Source organism: Rattus norvegicus, chromosome 6 (genome assembly GCF_036323735.1).
Source record: "Rattus norvegicus strain BN/NHsdMcwi chromosome 6, GRCr8, whole genome shotgun sequence".
Taxonomy (NCBI): domain Eukaryota; kingdom Metazoa; phylum Chordata; class Mammalia; order Rodentia; family Muridae; genus Rattus; species Rattus norvegicus.
Genome location: NC_086024.1, coordinates 133672951 through 133694166, shown reverse-complemented (window position 1 = coordinate 133694166; position 21216 = coordinate 133672951). Strand labels below are relative to the sequence as shown.

General features: G+C 48.6%; 1 protein-coding gene across 7 annotated transcripts in view; it reads right to left on the bottom strand.

Annotated features, from left to right (window-relative positions):
* The window catches only part of Wdr25 (WD repeat domain 25), a 132365-nt gene that overhangs the window by 9988 nt on the left and 101161 nt on the right, over positions 1–21216 (bottom strand). Inside the window, exon 7 of one of the 7 annotated variants that reach the window (XM_063262013.1) lies at positions 18908–19004. The exons of the other annotated variants lie outside the window; for them this stretch is intronic. Coding sequence (XP_063118083.1) covers positions 18915–19004 — 90 coding nt within the window. The 3' untranslated portion in view covers positions 18908–18914. The remainder of the gene's footprint in view (positions 1–18907; positions 19005–21216) is intronic. 7 annotated transcript variants of the gene reach the window in all.

Sequence of the window (21216 nt, the reverse complement as noted above, 5' to 3'; positions counted from 1 at the left end):
ATAGGCCTGTGACATAAACTACCAGATAGGATCAGGGCAAGCACACTAACAGCTTTCTACGAGGGAGGTGGGGGGACACAGGACCCTGCATGTTCCCACTGAGGGTGAAGACCTCATATACACAGTCACTGGGTAGCTTCCTGCTGGGATGTAAGACCACACAGGCTCATGTTTTAAGTGCTTATTGCCCTACCAGTTGTGCCACTTTAGGAGCCCAGGGGACCTTTAGGAGAGGATCACCAGGGGCTGGCCTGGGTTCTGGCCTCCCTGCTGCAGGTCTGCTGTGATGAGTGGTCCCTACCACTCGCCATACTGCCGTGGCCCCACACCCTCTCCACCATGCCAGACTGAAATTTGGAAGCTTAGCCAAACTCGGCCCTCCTCAGAGTTGTTCCTCACCCTGTGTTAATCACAGAGGCACAAAATTCACAACTTCCACAAATGATGGGGGGAAGGAAGGGGCTCCAGGAAGGACTGTCCTGCTTTCACTGGACAGACCTAGCCATCCACAAAGGCAACCTGAGAGAACAGTGCTTATTAGTAAGGTGAACGACAAGTTTTGTTATGGACTTTTTAAAAATAGCCGTGTCCACCAAAAATAATAATGTATCACAGGGTGGCGAAGTTGAAAGTCTGTATATGTAAGAGTCTTCCAGAGAAGAGATCACATGAGTCAGAAGGACAGCTGTGAAGAACGCTACAACACAGGGCTGGTGAGACAATTCAGCAGGTAATGGTGACTGCTACCAAGCCTGATGGACTGAATTCAAGTCCTAGGACCTACATGGTGGGAGGAGAAACCTGACCCCTTTACCTTCACTGTGGTACACACATTCCAGGACACAATAAAGATTAATGTTTAAAAAAACTTAAATCTATAACACAGATTTAGGGGCCCTTCAATTCCATTCCACGTGCCCTTAGGAAGCAGCTTTATAAAGTTTTTGTAGAAACGGAACAACAATCCAGAGAATCCCAAATACAGACATTAGATGCTGTCTGATGTCTCTCGGGCTTTTGGTTGGTAGAAACTAGGGTATTGTAAAGTTAATATGTTCTGAAGGTTTTTATCTGTTAGTCACAGGACATTAGGTCTGACACAGAAGTGTGCAAGGAATGGCTATGTAGGAGAATAAAAATCACCCAAGATAAATTGTAATTAGGCTGTGGACCTGCAACATTCCAACCTCCCCACCCACAGCCACCAACGCTTTAAAGTGCTAATGGGGCTTGCAGAAGGTTCGGTCCCAGCTTCTTTAGGGAACTTTTGTTCACTACAGAAAAGAATTCTAGCCCTCAGGCAACTAGTACAGAACTTCAAATAGAAGCAGTGAACTCCAAACCAGGGGAACTGGGAAGGAATCAGATGCACTCCAAGTCACCAGCACCAGTCGGCTTGCTCTGGTTCCGTGGGTAACTGTGGAATAAGACAATGTTATTTCTCACAGTTCTGCAGTTTGAAAAGCCCAAGATCAAGGCACCAGAAGACACAGTGTCTTGTGAGACACTGAACCTTCCTGCTGTCTCGTCAGGCAGAGGGAGTGGGGGAGACACTGCCTTCACCGGGCGGAGACATGAAGAGCAGAGGGTCCCGACAAGTCCCCTCTGACCTTGCAAGGATGTTAATTCCCCTTGAAAGACCACCCATCTCTTACCATGTCCCTCTCAGACCGCTCATCTCTCATCTCAAACTGTCTTAAAATGTACTAATATGGCTTCCATTAAACGTGTTAGCACACGAGCCACGTGAGCATGTGGAAGTCAGAGGACACTGACCTCCTTCCACCCTCGTGTGGGTCCCGGGAATCAAACTCAGATGCCACTTGTGTGGCAGGTACCTTTACCCACTGAACCACACCACTGACCCTGGAGCCATCTGTAAACATATCACTGTTGTCTGGACGTGAGGTTCCACGCAGGCTGTGTGAACACCGGGTCCTCAGCTGGTGAGGCCGTTTGGGAAGGCTGTAGATCCTTCTGGAGGTGGAGACTTGCTAGAGGAAGTGGGCCCCTGAGAGATGGGCCTGGAGATTCCATAGTCTGTTCTCCTTCCTGTTCACTATCTGCTTCCTGACCACAGATGCAACGTGACCAGGCAGCCTCCTGCTCAGGCCACCATGTGCTCCTCACTGTAGAGAACTGTGAGTCAGAGGAAAGTCTCCTTCAGTGGCTTCTTCTCGTCACAGCAACAAGAAAAATGAGCATTACAGTCACCTAGGGGCTCCCGCTCTAGAGTGTGAATGTGGAAAAACACAGTCATTCAGACCACGGCATAGCAGCTCCTACAGAAAAGACAGAAACAAAAAGGGCACGGGAGACCCACCCGATACTGCCAAGCAAGCTGACAGAACAGATCTGTGATGCCCGCCACGCCCAACCACAGCAGAGCACCCAGCACACAAGGCAGCATGAAACAGACCATGTAAGAACATCAAACAAGTCTCAATTTAAAAGGACTAAAATATACAACGTACATACTGTGCCCACCGTGGAATTAAGTTAGAAACGAATAGCAAAGGCACTTGGGAAAACTCTCACGTGTGGGGAATCTAAATACAAACTTTTAAATAATCCGCAGGTCAAGTATAAATCAAAAAGGAAATGAGAAGGTATTTCAAACAGAACGAACATAAACACAACACATCAGCAATGTTCAGCAGAGATGTGATGCCTACAGGGAAACGACAGTGCTGATCCAGTGGACAGGAAAACTCTTGCAATGACCTCAGCTCCCACAGATGGGGACTAGAAACAGAAGAGAAAATGAGATTCCACCGTGGGCAGACGAAGGGTAAACAGGATGGAAAAGAAATCCCCATTTCTTCAAAACGCAGAACAAACAACAAAAACCGAGTGAGACCAGAATGCACTGTTGCTCTGAAAGGACATTTGTAACTCTTCCATGGACTGCTGGGGTTGAGGTGTCTTACCTGCATCGGACACGGTATGGGACAGGAAGACAACACCAGGAATGATTCAGATATAAAAAATGCCGTCAAGACAAATATTCCATCCACCTTTCTACCTTTCATGAAATGAGTAGCCATCTTGGGAGAGGAACCATGCTAGAGTCACCCACAGAGGAATACAGTCACCCAAAGAGGAATACAGGCCGAATGCAGCATGGATTTATTAATTATGTGTGTTATTTAAAGTTTCAAGCCTTTCTGCTGAGACATTTGCCTGCAAAGTGGCTTCACTGGTTAATTCCAGCAACTATTTGCATCAATTTGAACAACTCCTTCAATGGCGTCCTCGTCAGCTCACCCCAACAGCACACCCCCATTCAGGTTCCAGGAACCCTAAGATCCAAACCCTCATGTGGTGGATACACAAACTGTAAAGGGAAGACATGAGGACATAAGGTCTACACCACAAACACAAGGGTGTTCTAATGTTTGAAAATCAACCGACAAATCACACATTGACATTTAAATAAAACAAAAACCCATGATGCAATCGGTTCCACTAAAGCTGGAATGGTATCCAATAAAATCCAACAACTCCCAACTTAAAAATCTCAGAAAATGGGGTTGGGGATTTAGCTCAGTGGTAGAGCGCTTGCCTAGCAAGCGCAAGGCCCTGGGTTCGGTCCCCAGCTCCGAAAAAAAGAACCAAAAAAAAAAAAAAATCTCAGAAAATTAGAGGGGAAAAAAGGCTACATCCTGAAACTGAACTGCAGGTCAACCAAAGGGTCCCAGTGAGACGATCTGTAGCGGGGAAAATGCTGCCCTCCTTTTAGCATCCAGGACACGGGCAAGGCTGGCCACTCTTGGGGCTCCCAGACAACACTGTCACACATGTCTGGGGCAGGGCCCAGAGCACGGAAAAATATGTAATTAATAGATAAGTCAATCCACCTAAGCTAAAAAAGAACAAGTAAAACGGGCCGGGTTACAGGTGACGATTACCTGTTTTTAAGAACCCACCTAGCATCTCCAGAGAACACACCAGAACAAAGGCCTGTCGGGGAACTGCAGACTCCGAGGCGAGTATTCAGAGACGTATTGTTTCCCTGACAATACGCAATCACAGACTGAAATTCTGAAAGCTAGCGACAGAGGATTGTTCCTCGCTATGACTTAAAATCGTGGCATCAAAACCGTAAACACTCAGGGATAATCCTGACCAGGAGGAAAACCGACCAGCACTCCTGACAGATATTAAAGAGAGTTCCTGGGTTGGAAACCTCAGGCCCATGCAGAGTTCAATTCTCGCCTTTCAGTAGACACAGTAGTGAAGTTCAAGTAGATTCTGCCTCATTTTGTTAGAGTTTGGCAGGGTGAGTGCAAATCAGAATTCGGATGAGATAAAAATCAGAGTGGTTAAGAGAACAAAGAACAAAGTGTGTGCCAGCCAGTCCTGAGCCTCCTTACAAGGTTCACAACAATTCAGACAGGAGGGGAGGAGGTGGGAGCACGGAGACACACCCACACAGGGGCAGCAGCTGATGTCCCACGGGGATAGAAAAGCACCATTTGCAGGAGTACAGATCACCCACAGTTAGAAACACAAAACTCCATCTGACTATGACCATATACAAAATTAATTCTAACTGGAGTCAACTTTATATTAAAGCCTGGAACTATAGAACTCACAGGAGTGAACACAGGGCCACAACAGTTTCTGAAGGTGATGGGCATATTACTTACTCTGACGTGGAGATGTACATAGATACATGAATACTCCACATATCTATAACATAGGTAGCTGAGCATGGTGGTGTGTGCCTATAGTGCACGAATTTAGGAGGCAGAGGAAAGGCTGTCAGTTCAAAGCCAGCCTAGTCTACATGGAGATTTCTGGGTCAGCCAGAGCTACATGATAAGGCCTTTTTATAAAGTATGTGTGTGTATGTTTATACATATCAAGGTTCATGAAACTTCCTTCATACTTCAGACATGTGCTGTCTAGGATCTGTCAGCCAAGCCTCCGAGGCAGTGTGGAGAAGGAGTGAGGAACTGCTGCAGCGCTGAAGGACACAGGGTCTGTGGATGTATGTGTGGCGGCAGAGACGGCCATTTTAGATGACAACCATGCTTTCTTGAAAGGATCAATGGAGGAACAGGATTCCTGAGAGCCCTTACCTACGCTAATTCTACATTATTATATGTTATATTGTTATACACAGTACGTACTGCATTATTATACATGACATTATTATATATTGTTATGTGTGCTATTATATTACTGTATTTTATTACTTATCATATTTATTACTGTTATTACTATTGTTATTATATCACCTTACTAGAAGCTTCAGATGGCCTTGCTTGCATACTCTGTTAAGGATTTAGAACTAGAGTCAACAGGACTAGCTAGAAAATGTAAGAGGGGTCACAGTTGACTTTTCCAAGTCCAGCATTAACCTGGCATTAAAAGTAGACAAGTGGGGTTGGGGATTTAGCTCAGTGGTAGAGCGCTTGCCTAGCAAGTGCAAGGCCCTGGGTTCGGTCCCCAGCTCCGGGAAAAAAAAAGAAAGAAAAAAGAAAAGTAGACAGAAAGTAAAATGCAGATTAACAATCCTCAGACTCCTTAACCATTGCCAACTTGAACTCAGCCACATTAGAGGATGGTCTATCACAGCTGGGCTAGACTCATGTCAGAAATCCAAGGGTTACTGTTTTTTAATAACCAAGACAACCCATTAACAGAATATTGAAAAACATAGTGTAGTAAAATCAGCTGGAAATCATCCAATACTAATATAAAATCTTCAAAGTTCAGGTGGTGCACAATTTAATCTCAGCACGAAGGGTTAGGGGCAGAGACAGGATATCTCTTGTGAATTGGAGTCTCTCCTGTCTACATCCTGGGTTCCAGGACAGTCAGGGATACATATAGAGATCCTGTCTGGAAATTCAAAATAACGAGAAACAGTGAGCAACTCAGCCAACATCGTGACCGGTGTCTGGGAATGGTGACCTCACCACTGACCCCTCCACTCCTGGGTCTCGCATCTTGCCCCCACTCCAACCTCCAACCTCACTGTACTGAGGACCATATCCAGAACATTAGCCCTTGTGAGACAAATCATATCCAAACTAGTGCATATATATATATATATGTGTATATATATTTATATATATATACATATATATATATATATGTATATGAAGACATGTAACTTGTACAAAGAGAGATCGGTATCTGATCAATAACTGAACACCAAATGGAGCAAATGATAAGGGTGTGTCATAATAAAAGCTGGACAGATCCTGCAGTCTTAATGTCTTAATGTCCGGGGTGTAGGGGTCTGGATAGGAATGGCCCCCACAGGCACGCGTGTTTGAATACCTGGTTATTAAGGAGTGGTGCTACTTGACAAGAACTAGGAGATATGTCTTTGTTGGAGTAGGTATGGCCTTATTGGAGGAAGTGTGTCAATGGTGGGCTTTGGGGTTTCAAATACCCAAGTGAGGCCCAGAGGTTCTCTCTCTTCTTACTGCCTGCAGATCCATGTAGAACTCTCAGGTCCTTCTTCAGCACTGTCTGCCTGCATGCTGCCATGCCTCCACCATGGCAATACCAGAACTAAATCTCTGAACCTGTAAGCCACCCCCCTTAAATGTTGCTCTTTATAAGAGTTGCCATGGTCATGGTATCTGCTCACAGTGGCAGAACACCAACTAAGACATGGAAGAGTTGCCATGGTCATGGTGTCTGTTCACGACAGCAGAACACCAACTAAGACATGGAAGAGTTGCCATGGTCATGGTGTCTGTTCACGACAGCAGAACACCAACTAAGACATGGAAGAGTTGTCATGGTCATGGTGTCTGTTCACGACAGCAGAACACCAACTAAGACATGGAAGAGTTGCCATGGTCATGGTATCTGCTCACAGTGGCAGAACACCAACTAAGACATGGAAGAGTTGCCATGGTCATGGTATCTGCTCACAGTGGCAGAACACCAACTAAGACATGGAAGAGTTGTCATGGTCATGGTGTCTGTTCACGACAGCAGAACACCAACTAAGACATGGAAGAGTTGTTATGGTCATGGTGTCTGTTCACGACAGCAGAACACCAACTAAGACATGGAAGAGTTGTCATGGTCATGGTGTCTGTTCACGACAGCAGAACACCAACTAAGACATGGGACTCTCAGCAAGCTCCACACGACTATTCTTTCCTCTGACGTTTCACCTGCCTACCTGAAGGAAGCTCCTCATGCCTGCTCTTCAACACATGGAGTGGCTGATACCTCTCTTCTTGGATTTGGGAGTCATTTAAGTAAGCAGTGGTTATGTGAACACAAGCATCGGGGTGCCACGAAAGATCGTGTGAAAACGGAGATAGCAGCGGCAGGGTGACTGGCAGGCAGGTGGCACACACAGTGAGGATATGGTGGGCAGCATGGAACAGTGTGACATCCTGGTGCTTAAAAGGGTCAGCTGATTTCTGAAATTCCCTGAGATACTCTGGGCCATGGACGAGTGTGGGTAACTGACACCTGTAAAGAAAAGCCAGGGCTCGCGGGAGCCCTGTGTCACATGATATGGATGAGTGGCAAGAGCTCACGGGGTGCAGAACACAGCTCCCCAGGAGACCTGCATGCACATGCCAAGGTCAGCAGCTGCTGGATGGAGAGGCTCATGAAACGCACAGAGATCAGAGGTGAGTGACGCCATCAGGGGAGGGACGGGGAAAGAAGGGACAAGCAATAGTTTATTACCCAATAAATACGCTCTAAGGAAAACCTGCAGATTAAACAAGACTGAAGAGACTTATCAACCAAATGTTTAGGTCCTGATTTGAACAGGGCAACTATTTAAGGCAAATTAGGAGGCTACAGGGAAATCTGAACACAGACTGGATATTTGATGGTATTAAGGAGTTACTGCTGGAGTCTTACAATGGATAATGGTATTAGAATAATTTAGAAGTCCTTATCTTTAAAACAAAAGTATTTACAAATAAAATGGATGTCTGAGATTTGCTTCTAAGTTGCCCAGTGGGAGGGGAGAGGCGGGGAGGGTGGAGGCTGTTGGGGAATGGGTGGGGTCAGAGTAAGCCAAGGCCAGCCAGCAGCTCATAACCACTCAGAAGCGCTGCTCGTGCAGGGTCATTAAGTAGCTTCTCTACTTTGGTGGATATTTAAATTTTTCAGTAATGAAAAGTTTCTTTAACGTGCTCTGCAGGGAGGAATTAGCTCCACAAATGTTCATTCTCCTTCTCAACAGCTGGGCCTGAATAATAGGCAGGGTGGGGACGGGGTAGGTGGAGAAAAGACACAATTAATATTTCGTGGTACAGCTGCGGCGACGCGCGTCTGTCCCTGTGCCCACAGGATCCAGTCTTCTGATGCTGGGTGTGCCCAGTGTTGCGTAAGCAAACCTGGAGCTAGGCTGCTCTCCTACCTAGGTGCTGGCCGTTTCTATAGAAACCACCAGAGAGATGCTATTCCAGAGAGCACAGCGCAGCTCCACTGGCCTCGCAGCTCCACACTGCTCTGTGCACACTTGCCCATCAGCATGTGAGAGCCAGCCTATCAAAGAGCCCTCACCGCTCACTTTTAAAATAGGTACAGCTCATTATAAAGCACCTGCTCTCAAATGTTTCCAAGGAAACAGAGGCCCCAAGACACCCCTCTCTAAATTCATTAGCATTTAACACTCCCTAATGAGGCTTAAAGATGGTGCACGTTAATAACCATATGCTGGGAGGACACCTTCCCTTTCACACCTAGGTGTGACTGATGAGCTGCCTGGCTCCCTGGAGACAGCTGAGAGCACTCTAGAATGTGTGAGGAGGTCCCAGTATCCAAGCCTCCCTTTGTTTGGCTCTGGGGCACAATCCAGACAGCTGGGTGGAGGCCCTGTCCTGACCAGCTCCAACCGCTGGTCTGACATTCTTTCCTAACTTTCCTTTGAATAAGTATGAACACCCACATGTATGTGTGTGTACACATGAGCACACGCACACACTCACGTGCATGCACATACACACATTAACAACACACGCATGCATGCACGCACGCACACATGCACACACAGAAGCTATGTGGTCTCTAGCCACACAACCCTTTAGCATGTATTCTCTACATATGATATCCTTGCCTGACACTATCCTTAGGCCTAAAATACCCTAACGTGTCTTGTTACCTGGAAAACTCCTATGCATACTGTAAAACTCCTGAATGTGCCCAGATGAACTCACTAGCTCACCCCTGTGACATCTGTCATCTCCATTGAATGGCCTCCAGAGACAACGGGCAGAACGGGTTTCCTCCCTAGTAGTGGCATCCTGGCCTGGTGGAAAGGAGCCTGCACCCTCCACTTCACAGCCGCTGGGCCCTTTTTGTTTGTAGGCCCCATAAGGAGGAACCTAAACTGACAGGACTCTGGCAGAAGTGCAGTCCGCCATGAGGTGCAGCCTGCATGAGTCCCCACAGTTCTGAGGAAGGAGCTGATCACTGACAGTTTGAAGGTCTCAGCTGAGCCACATCATGGGGATCAGCTTCCTCTTGATGGTGAAAATGAGGCACTGAGCTAGCACGGACTTTCAGCCAGCGGGCACCCAGTGGACATGGTGACACCAGCCTCCAGCAGTGTCCAGTCAGGGTGAGAGGGAGAACAAAGGCCAGGACTTCCCAGTGACCTCCAGCTGCTCCTGCCCACACAGTGTGAGCCTCACAGTGTAGCCCAAGGAGCTGTCTGTCCCAGGAGGGGTCCTGAGGCCCTGTTCTTAGAAGGAGTGTGGAGCAGATGCAAAGAGAAGCTGGGACCCACTCCTGCCACAGCCATGCCTGGGGGCCTGAGTGGCTCCTGCCCCGGCATAAGAGTGTCACTGGCCAGGCTTCCACATGCAGTGACAGTTCCCAGGGCACTGTGGGCTGCACTCACACCACTGACACTCAAGATTCTACCTCAGCGCCTTTCCATGCAGGCTGAGTGCTCACACTCACTTGGCAATAATTAATTCACTTTTGCCTTTTAAAAATTCATCAAAGGTGCAGGAGAACGCTGGCCGGAGCCAGTGTTTCCCTGTGTACCATCCTGTGCTGTGCCATTGCCCTGGGTACCATCCTGTGCTGACTGCTCAGAGGCTTGGCATTTTGGTCAGGGTGCACCCAGCTATAGGAACAGATCTATCCCGCTGTTAGCAAATGGAAGACAGTTTGACTGTGAGCTCATAGAGGGCTGAGTCTGCTATAACCATCTGAGCAAACGACACCATGTATGTGCCAAATATATTACCCACAATCCTCGTGGACATTCTGGGAAGTCAAGGTTGGCACCCTCATACAGGTGCAGATGAGGACTCTGGCTCAGAGAGGCAGAGCATACAGCCCAGGACCACACAGCCAGCTGGGCCTGACCACCGCTTGACTCTGCAGTCTGATACTTAGCTGCCGCGAGACACTCCATGACAGTAGCTGCTCAATTAGTGCTCCCTGGTATGACTGTGACCAGATTCCCCAAGAAAACAGCAGCGTGAGGGCCACTATGAAATTTCAAATTATTGATCTAGACCACGAGGGAAGGGAGTAAGCAGTAGAGCCAATGGTGCTCCCCAGTCCCAGCACAGGAGATCTGCAGCAGTCACATGCCAGCCCCTCAGGTCTTCCCCGCCCTAAAAAGCAGCACAGTAAAAGGTGGAAAGGCTCTCCAGGCTGGGCAGAAGGGTCGAGAGACTCGCCCCAGCCATCATCAAACTGCAGAGGTCACCAAACCAGGCCCTGATATCCCAAGAACCCGTAAGACAAACGGAGGGGGGCTCTCTCAGAGGAGGCCAGAATGCCCTTGGGCTGTAGGCATGTCTCCCCCTGACTCACGGTCCTTCAATAACCGTCACTCCTACTTCTATCTTTCCACCCTCCTTCTACCCTCCTTCCCCCCCTAAGGCCAGGGCACCTAGGAAGCCTGAGATAAGCTAGTGTGACTAACAAGCCAGTGAACTGGGGACAGGAACATCTCTAGGGACAAACAAGCAGACCCTGAACAACACAAACTGTAAAGGGACAGAGGTAAGAATGAATGGGACACATCCATTTACCTGCTGACCCCCCTGAACCCACATGCCTGAGCATACAGTGAGACATGTGTATGTTTGTACGATCATGGGAGACAGGTGTATGTTTGTATGATCATGCAGAGGACAACAGCAATGGACTGGGGTTCTCTGGATGATGGTAGGGCCAGGCAGGCACAGGACCCACTTACTGATGGCACAGGACCAAGTCCCCTGTCACCTTAGTGCTCCCTCCATCTCCCTATTCACTGCTCATTATCACTCCACACATCCTATCCGACACCAAAATCCGACTTTTGTATTCATCCGACCTGCTGGGACTAATAAGGACAGGCGGGAGAAGGAGACCTAAGGAGGTGAGGCACACTGCAGGGAAGGAAGGCAGCCTCCCCGGCCAGGGACCTTGGGTCACTGTATGCAGTGGTCCTCTTTGCACCGGCTCCTCGTCACACAGAACTAGGCCTGCATGAGCCTCACAGAACCCCAAACATGCCAAGCCATGAGTGAGCCAGGCAGCTGCTCCAGAAGGAGGGGAGACATTCAGACCTGACACGCATGCATGCATCTGACCACCACCCAACCTAGGAAGTTATAGGAAGTTATAACACCCCAGTGTTATAATAAAGAAACGGAGAAGTATAAATATACACAACAAAGGGCCGGTTAAATACGTCATGGCATACTGGATAACTTAAAAATTAGAGCATCCAAAAGTCTTTTAACAGAATGGGAAATGCTAATGATGTGATATTAAACTAGGGAATCACATTAGAATGCAAATGTATATGCCCAGAGAGCTGTGTGGAGGCACCAGCCACTGGTGGAGAGGGCCAGCCACTGGTGGAGAGGGCCAGCACTGGTGGAGAGGGCCAGCCACTGGTGGAGAGGGCCAGCCATTGGTGGAGAGAGTCAACCACTGGTGGAGAGGGCCAGTTGGCCGAAGTGTACCTCGCCAGGTGGCTTTCTCTTCACACTGCTGGGGTCATTCATCATGGCCTCCTAGAGGTCACAACTCTCCAGCCCACCCACATTTGTCCTGGTCCTGGGCCATCCATGGGTCCCTAGTGCCTGTCCACTTTAAGTCACAGGGAAGGGACCTCAGCACATCCTCTCTACAGCTCATGGTCCCTCGTACTAAGTAAGAGACAGCAGGGAAAGAGGCCCAGCCTCTGCCAGTCTATGTGGCATCTTCTGGAGAAGTGGTGAGAAGAGAGAGTAACGGGTGAAAGATCAAAAGTCACAATATCCATGTATAAATGCCATAATGAAACCCATGTTTTCTATAATGAACGATAATAATTATATATGTGCACATACATATACATATATGGTCTACATAGGAAAAAAGAAACAGGCACCCTTTGGTGGAGCTCACCAGCACATGGGTGTTGCTTGGATATTGGAGCCCTCAGCTGTCCTTTGGCTGGGCATCTGTGTGCAGTGGACAACCTGTATGAGCCCACACTGTCCTGAAGGAGGAAAGCGAGAGAGCTTGGGTGGGCAGGAGACCAACCCTAAGCCACCATAGAGGTATCTGGCCTGGGCACTGTGTGCGTACACAGCACTCCATCCAGAGGCATCTCCTGCAGCGACTTCGAGTCTGGCAAACCAGGAGAAACCATGCACACAGCAGGAGCTCAGCAAATGCTCAGTGAGCAGGTGGATGAGGTGAAACACATAATGCCTTATTTAAGGAATAATTCAAAGTTCTGGTCAAGGAGTGTGCTTGACGGGGCTGTGCTATACGCCAGCGCTCGTTCTCTCTCTGAATGTGTATGTACGGACTGCAGACACTACATGACTGCAGCCTGGACATGACTTCCTCTCAGCACGACTACTGACAGACATGAGAACACACACATGTGAAGCCACAAAGGCTTCAACTGCTGTGTAATGAAGTTCTGGGCTGCAAATGTCTCCTACAGTCAGAATTCCTCAGCATGGTCACAGAGGAGGGACCCACAGTCACCAAAGTCCAGCTGCCGAGCCAGCACATAAGCAAGGCTCCTGAGTGTTTCTAGTCAAGTGATGTCTCAGGACAGCTACAGCCAGTTGTGGAAGGAATAGCCAGTGATTTGGTGGGGGTGAGGGGCTGTGGAAAAGCTCCTAAAGAGGGACGTCCGTGGGGACCCACAAGACAGCTGGCCTTTAACCAAAGGAGGCCAAATGGGAGAAATGAGCTAAGAACAGGCCTGGGACTGTGGGAACAAGCTAACGGCAGCCCAGTGCCACTGACCCAGACAGAAAGCAGACATGGGCACTCGCTGGGCAAGGGGAGCAAGCAGGCAGGAACAGGGACGCAGGACACAGAGGCAAGAATGCAGGCAGGGAACTCGAGACCTGCCCTCCTTCCTCCTTCCTCCTTCCTCCTTCCTCCTTCCTTCCTTCCTCCCTCCTCCTTCCTCCCTTCTTTCCTTCCTTCTTCCTCTTCCTCTTTTTCTTCCTCCTTCCTTCCTCTTCTTCCTCCTCCTCCCTCCTCTTCTTCCTCCTTCCTCTCTTTCCCTCTGCTCCTCCCTCTCGCTCCCTTCTTTTCTTGGTCCAACAGCAGAACCCTAGTGGAGTTGTAGCATCAATTTACAAGACGATGGCACAGAGTAAATATAAATAAACAAATAAATCAATAAAAACAGCCAAACAGAGAGACAAATCCCACGGCTACAGCTCAAGACCTCAAGGCTCCCATCAGTGCACGTCTCCCAATAATGAAAATAGACCTGCAGAAACATAGCAAAGGTGCAGAATGGAACCACCAGCCTCCAGCCTGACCTCAGTGCATGCTGGGCCATCTGCTCAACAAAGGCAAGCGCGACTTCCCAGCACACGCCAGCCAATGAGTGCAGCCCACTCTGGGAGAGGAGACCAGTCCTGACAAACACAGAGGACGTCATAAAATCTGTTTCCAACTGCAGCAGAATTAGGTTAGAAGTTAGTAACAGAAACATATCTGGAGAATCTCTGCATGTTTGGAAATTAAATAATAAAATTCTAAGCCCATATGTCAAAGAGGATGTCAGAATAAAATTAGAAAACTTTTAAATTGAATTAAAACAGCATATTTTATCTGTAACAGGCAGCAAAGGAACCTGGGCAGCATTTAGCTGTTTCCATTAAAAAAAAAAAATCTAGTGACCCAACTTGCCTGCTTCTCAGAAAAAGGGCAGGCAAAAGCAAATCAAGGAGGGAGAGAAACGACAGTTAGAGCAGAAATCAATGAGGTTGGAAAGAGAAAAGTAATGAAGAGAACAGATACCTCATTGGGTGACCAAAGCGGTTGACACATCGCCGGCCATGGTGACCAGGGGAATGACACGGACACCGTGGTCAGACGTGGAGAGGAGGTAGCATGACACACTCCAACGCTGACAGGGACATGAAGGGATATTAGGAACAAGTTTGTGCACACATACTTCATGGCTTAGATAAAACTAAGCTCACTCATGAAGAAATGCATGCTCCGAATAACCTTCTATCGAACTCCCAAGAGATCAAACAAGACGCCATCCTGCGCCCGTGAGGGCGGGGCACGGAGGCACATGCTAGGGCTGAGCATGCAGCCTGAGGGTCCCAGTCACCAGCGGCAGCTGATGGTACCTCCAGGAGCTCCTCCAGGTCACACTGAGAGCCAGGAAGGATCTCCACAACCCCAAACTCTGGAAAGCCTTTGAGTGTCTACAAGAAGCCAGGGTTGAAACTGCGCACCTGGCCTCACAAGAGGCACTGCAGTCAGAAGGAAATGCGGGCACACTCGGAAGAGTGTGTAAAATGAACTTCAAGCTGGGTGCACAGGGTGCAAAGGAAACATGAACAAATGTCGTGTCTCCCCGAGTGATACCATCATGCATATTCAAATATTCTAAGATCTAAAAGAAGCAGGATTCAAAACCATTCTGGCACCAAGCATCTGGAGAAAATGTGTGCTAAAATATCCTTAGCATTCTGCTCCTACAGCGCCTGCCCTCAGGAGGACTGCTAGCAGAACCAAGATACTGCAGCTAACAGAGCCTAACTGAGGGCAGAAAGGACATGGGCAACCCCAGCTGTCTCGAAGCCCTCGGTGGGGCATGAGAATACACAGTTCTTCTATTTAGGGAAGAAATTACCCAATCTGGCCTATTCTGGCATCCTGTCCCATCTAAAGGGTGGGGCATGGGCACTCAGAAACTTGTGAGCTCGCTAGAAGCACTGCCAGGCCATGGGACTAAATGGCAATTCCCTGCCAACACATAGCACCGGAAGTCCGATCTGCTCACCTAGCATATCTTGAGGGCAGGCAGGTAAGTGTAACAAGGTGCACCAAAGACAAGTCAGGTCCAGAAGGAGCAGAGCAACATGAGGCAAGACATATGCTGTGGCTGACTGGAAAGGAGAAATAGCTGTAGTCATCATGCTATGGGCCCTGGTGATGCGTGGGACACGGGCAGGAAAGGGCACTCCAGGAGGACTGAAACAGAGATAAAGGACTCCTCTGATGGGCTTGTTAGTACACTAGGGATAGCTGAGGACATTTCAGTAGCAATCTCCAGAATTTACAGAGGCAAAGAGGAGAAAGAGTGGAGGAGAACGCAGACAAGAGTGAAGGATACACGTAGGAGTGTATGTTACGCAGGGCAGCGCTGGGAGTCCAGACACTCAATACCCACACAAAATAAAAAGCTGGGTGAGCGTGAGTACTCACCTGCAATCTCAGCACTGCAGAGGCAGAGGCAGGGCATCCCAGGGCAAGCCGGTCAGCTAGAACAATCAAATCTAAGGATTGTTCCTAATATGGGAAGTAAGAAGTAATGAACTTGTTCAGAATGAGCAACACAGCAGTGTCCGGCATGAACGGCGGCTGTGACAGAGGGCAGGAGACATCAGGATTGCTGTGCTACTACAAGGTATGACTTCTTACACAGGACAGGAGTCCTGTGACTCAATGTGAGAGTCACAGAAATGGGCCACAGTGAAGCACTTCTAAATGCACAGCAACTAAGAAATCCAAACTCCAGCAGGAGCTGAACTCCAGCTGCTCTGGCAGCTTTTGTGAACCCCATGGTCCCCTTTGTGAACCCCACGGTTGCCTCTGCATACCCCACAGTGGCCTTTGCATATCCACGGTCACTGCAGCTTGACCTGAGCACATGGAACACGCGTGAGTGTAGTCACACTGCAAGGCACCTACCAAGGCTACCTGCAATACCTCAGCTCCAATGCCAGGGCATTATATTATGAATCATGGGGGTTTGCTGTACATAAGATTTTTCTATCCTTATACAAATGTGATGGTTAAATTAACAGGAAACAAAACCTTCCCTGCTGTCCGTTCCTCAGCATGTCAGTATTAAACCAGCACAATGTGGGACTGTACTATAATTCTGACTTAAAAGGTAACTGCTACCAGAGGTGCTAACGTGAGTTTCATAAAAATCATTAAACAAGACACTAGGGAGATCGCCTACTGGTGAAATGCTTACCTCAGCAAACATAAGGACCTGAATTCAGTCCCCAGGACCAACATTTTAAACCCAAGTATGGTGCTGTATGTTTGTAATCCCACTGCAGGGAGGAAGAGAGAGCCCTGGGCTTGCTGACCTGTCAGCACGGCCTACTAGGCAAGTTCTAGGGCAGTGAAGAACCTCTTGGAAGAAAGAAGGGATGGAGGGAGGAAGGAAGGGAGGGATGGAGGGAGGGAGGAAGGGAGGGAGGGAGAGAGGGAGGGAAGGAGGGAGGGAGAGAGGGAGGGAGGGAGGGAGGGAGAGAGGGAGGGAGGGAGGGAGGAAAAGAGAAAAGGTGGCTGGCACCCAGTGATTGACACTACCTGCAGCTGTTCTCTGGCTTCCACACATGTGCACATGTACACACACACACACATGCAAGAGAAAGAACACACACACAAGTCATTAAATGGATTTGGCTAATAATTTCTAAAGTGACCTCAAACATACTTCTGTAATTTTATACTTCATGTTTATGCAAAGCAGTGTTCTTAGCGCTGACAACTTTTAAATTAGAATATCTACTAGCTCTGAAAAATGATGAAGAAGCTTATGTCCTTCAGTATCACATAATCTGCCAAGACTTAATGCTGTGTGTAAAAACACACAAGTACACTACCTATCTCATTAGTACACAAATCTGTGTTCATCTTTAATAATGCTATACACATAAACTATATGTGTATCAAAGAACTGCTAAAATAAATTTACTTGTAATTTAGTACCAATGAGTGTTTGATTTATAGACGTATTTTATATATCTAGGTACCTGGAATTCACAAAGATTTCCCGGGCAAATGGAGCTTCAAGTGGAAAAAGTTGAAGAAACTCTCTTACAGAGCACTCAGCGTGGGCCACGGAGATGGCTCAGGGGTAGGTAACAGCACTTGTTAGGCAAGCGTGAAGTCCTGAGTTCAAATCCCCAACCCCCATGTAAAAGTCTCATGTTGTTTCATACCTGTAACCCCAGCACTGGGCTGGATGAAGAGACACAAGGATGGCTGGGGTTTTGGCTGCTGGCTCAACTCCAGGTTCAATGTGAGACCCTGTCTCAGGACAAAGTAGAGAGTAACAGAGCAGGGCACCTAAAGTCTTCCTCTATCCTCTGTGCACACACACACGCACACACACACACACACACACACACACACACAGAGTTAAAACTGTAGAAGTGTTCAGCATGCCTTTGCAGTCCAACAGTGTTATTGGAAAGTGGACTTGAATTAGCTAATGCAGCAAGTTCCACAGCAACCATCACCAGTAAGAAGTAAACCAGTGTGCTGAGAGAGGAGCAAACAGAACTACAAATGCTCAGCTGAAACAAGAGGAGGCAGGTTTGGTGGCACAGCTGGTAACCCTGAGGCAGGAGGATCAGGAATTCAAGAGTAGCTACAGAGTGAGCTCAAGCAGTAGAGGCCAAGTTTCAAACAAACTAGAAAAAGTATCTCACAATAATCAAAAGAAAGCAGAAGCCCCATCTTAGGAAGATGATCAGGGAAAGCCAAGTATTTCGGAACACAGAGAGCCTTGATCTCTAAGCATGCGCAGTAAGCCTTCCCATGTAAGCAACTAGTAAGAAAGTATCAAAGTATCAAAATGCATAAGGCTGCAAACTGACAGGCCTGCGGCAGCCTGAGAGAGGTGAAGCCAAGTCACAGCTGAGGCTGTCAACTCTTCCTTCACAAAAGCACAGACCCATGAAGATGAGTACAGGTGCGATCGCAGCATTGCAGAGTGGAGACAGGATTGTTGTAAGTTCAAGGCCAGCCAGCATGGGCTATGGAGTGAGATCATGTCTCTTTAAAAAGAAAAATAAAAAACTGAACAAATGAAAAAGAAATAGGTCCAGCAAGGAGGAAATCAATAAGAACACTACTGAGCTCAACAGGGCTCATAACTGACAGCTAGAGACAGGCGTCAGCCCAGGGTTGCAAAGTTCGGCGACAGAGGCCAGGCTGCTACAGGCGCAGGGCTCCTTTTACAAGTGATGAAAATGTTCACAACTGACTGAGGTGGTGGCCACCGTGTGCTAGAAACACACCAAAACCACAGTACTAGCACTATAAAGAAGTAAGTTGGATGGTAACTGAATAAACCTGTCTCCAAAAGATTATCAAGTATTTAATGTATCCTTTGATAAAATAAAAATAAGTTGGACATCAAGCTGGTGAGTTCTGGACACTGTTAGTCATGGAAAGAAAGTCAAGTAAAAGAAGAGAATCTATATTTAAAATTAAAATTTTTTAGGAACTTCAGAGAAACTTTGGACACATCATAGAGTTTTCCCCAGTGGCAAAATGTCTTGTTAGAAGATACACAAGTCAGAGATCTATACACAGGATACTTACAGAATCATCGCGTGTCTAAAGAGCCCCGTCTATGGACGCTGTACCGCATACTAGAGTTTCCCAGTGGGTGGGTGCTAATGACCTCTGGGCTCCCACAGTCTCTTACCATAAGCTCACCCAAGGAAAGGCTCTGGAGAAGTTGGGGCGGCAGGTCTTGGGGGTTCTGTCCTCCTCTGCCCAAGGTCCAACATGGCATGAGACACCTAAGACACAGACCCTGCCTTCAGTAGTGGGCTTTGTTCTGTAGACTGAATCCCTGAGAACGGATGGTCCAACTGGTGTGTTAGGCCAGGCCCCAGGACGACACCTGGTATCTGGTGAGAGCTCAGTAAACACGTGTGATGTCAGCAGAGGAAATGCTTCCCCTTCCTGCACTAGAGAAGGTTAACACCCGGCTTCAGATCTGACCCTCCGTGGCTGCCTGCCTCTGCCTTGAGAGCTGACCTGTCAGGTGAGCTTCCTCTCTAGATGGCAGGCAGCAGGCTTACCCTTGCAGGGGTTCAGGGTAAGGCTTCCCGGCCTGAGGCTGCACTGGAGATGGTACAGCTCCCCTCCCGGGCCGACTAGGACAGAGGAGGTATAAAGCAGGGTGGGTGACAGGGGTGTGAGGGGTGACCCTCACCCATCTCCACCAGACAGGTGGGGTCCTGGGAAGGGCAGAGCACACCCAGAGGCCTACCCCATACCTCCCTCTTCCCACATGTCTAGCTCTGCGGGTCTCCCAGTCTTATCTACATTGAAAAGTTTACAGGAAAGCTTAGTAAGAACTGCAGAGGACAAAGGGTCCGGACAGAAAGGCGTTTTAATATAAAACAGATGAAAGAGACGAATGGGAAGTAATCAAAACCTCATTAGGGCAAATAAGCAGCCTGCCCACAGTGTCACCAGAACTGATGGCAGGGAGCACTGCGTGGGCGAAGCCGAGTCTCCAGCGGCTGCCACGGGGAGACACAGGCCTGAGAAACTCGGACACTCCCACTCAGGCGTCTGACCAGCCCCCACACTAAAGCTCAAGGCTGTGGTCACTGGAGTTTTCAGACCCCTCCACGTCGGGCGCCCAGTCAGGACAGGAAAGCAGGCAGCTTCCAGACGCTTCCACCCATTGGACAAGGTGGAGCAGTGCAGCCCCCCACTCAGGCCACCCTACCTAGGGAGGAAGCTCCACCTGGGGCAGGCCACCCCAGCAGAGGCCACAATGCGATCAACGGATTGTGCCTCCGTCTGCATGCCAGTGGCGGGACAGGTTAACTACTCAGGATCTCTCCATCAGTCTTCATTAGAGTTGTTAGTCACTGCTGTAGGTTTTTCTCCCCCAGAACCTACTATGTTCTTAGCATAATGGTAGTTTCTAGGAATACAGCAGCTCAAAGAGGCCAATCCCTGCCTCGGGCAAGGCTCCCTTCTCCTGGAAAAGGGCCATGATGACAAAAGCCAGACTGGAGGTCCTCGAGGCCAAGAGCGACTATCACCTTATGTTAGGGCACGTGCCACAAGGGACCTCGCGAATGGCTCCAGAAGGGGGTCAAGAAGCCAATTCAAGAAGTCAGAATGTCCCTTTAAACATGTAAGAAAGAGAGAATGTAGAACAAGCATGGAATGCTGATGACCCGAGTCAAAGCAGCACTGGGTATGCCGAGCAAGTGAGCTGGCATCAGAGCGGATGCTATCGGGAGGACCCCGCAGTGGGTGGGAGTCCGGGGTTCAGAGGAGCAGCGGGGCCTGCAGCAGAGACAGCAAGTCTGAATGCATCATGGCTGCTTTTCTCAGGAGAGCAGGAGTGAGATGCAAAAGCGCTCAGCCCCCTCTGCCCAGCATCAGTGCACAGGAAGGGAAAGGAACTGGGCCAGAATGCAGCTGCCTTAGATCTGGGAGGCACTCGTCCTAGATTCTCCAGGCTGTTCTAGTTCCCACCCAGGACTGCCTTGTCTGTGCGGCAGCTTCCTGAGGCAGGGGTTCCATCATCCATCCTTGCAAAAAGACAAAGTACAGGATATACTTCCAGGCTTCCGCTGGGACTGTCTTAACAAATCTTATAGAAATAAATTTGGGAGGGGAGGAGTTGCTTTTTCTAACTTTTGCCTCAAAACAGAATGACCCTGAAGGTGAGTAGTATCATGGGACAGTGTGGTGGGCCCAGAGAGATGGGTCTATGTCTTGTTTTTCTGTCAACTCTGTGGCTTCCACCCCATACAGGTTCCCCCTAGTGCTCACCCAGCATCATTCCTAACTGCTAAGTGTCTTCACATCCCATTGTGGAAGAGGCCTCGTCCTCCACACAGACCCCAGAGCAACCACTAACTGGGCCGCATGGCCCTGGATGCCTGCTCTGGTTCAGGCTACTTGGAGGATGAAGTGCAGAGGAGCAGAGAGGGCTGGACCTGGGAATGAGGAAGCCAATGGGTGCATAAGGAGGTC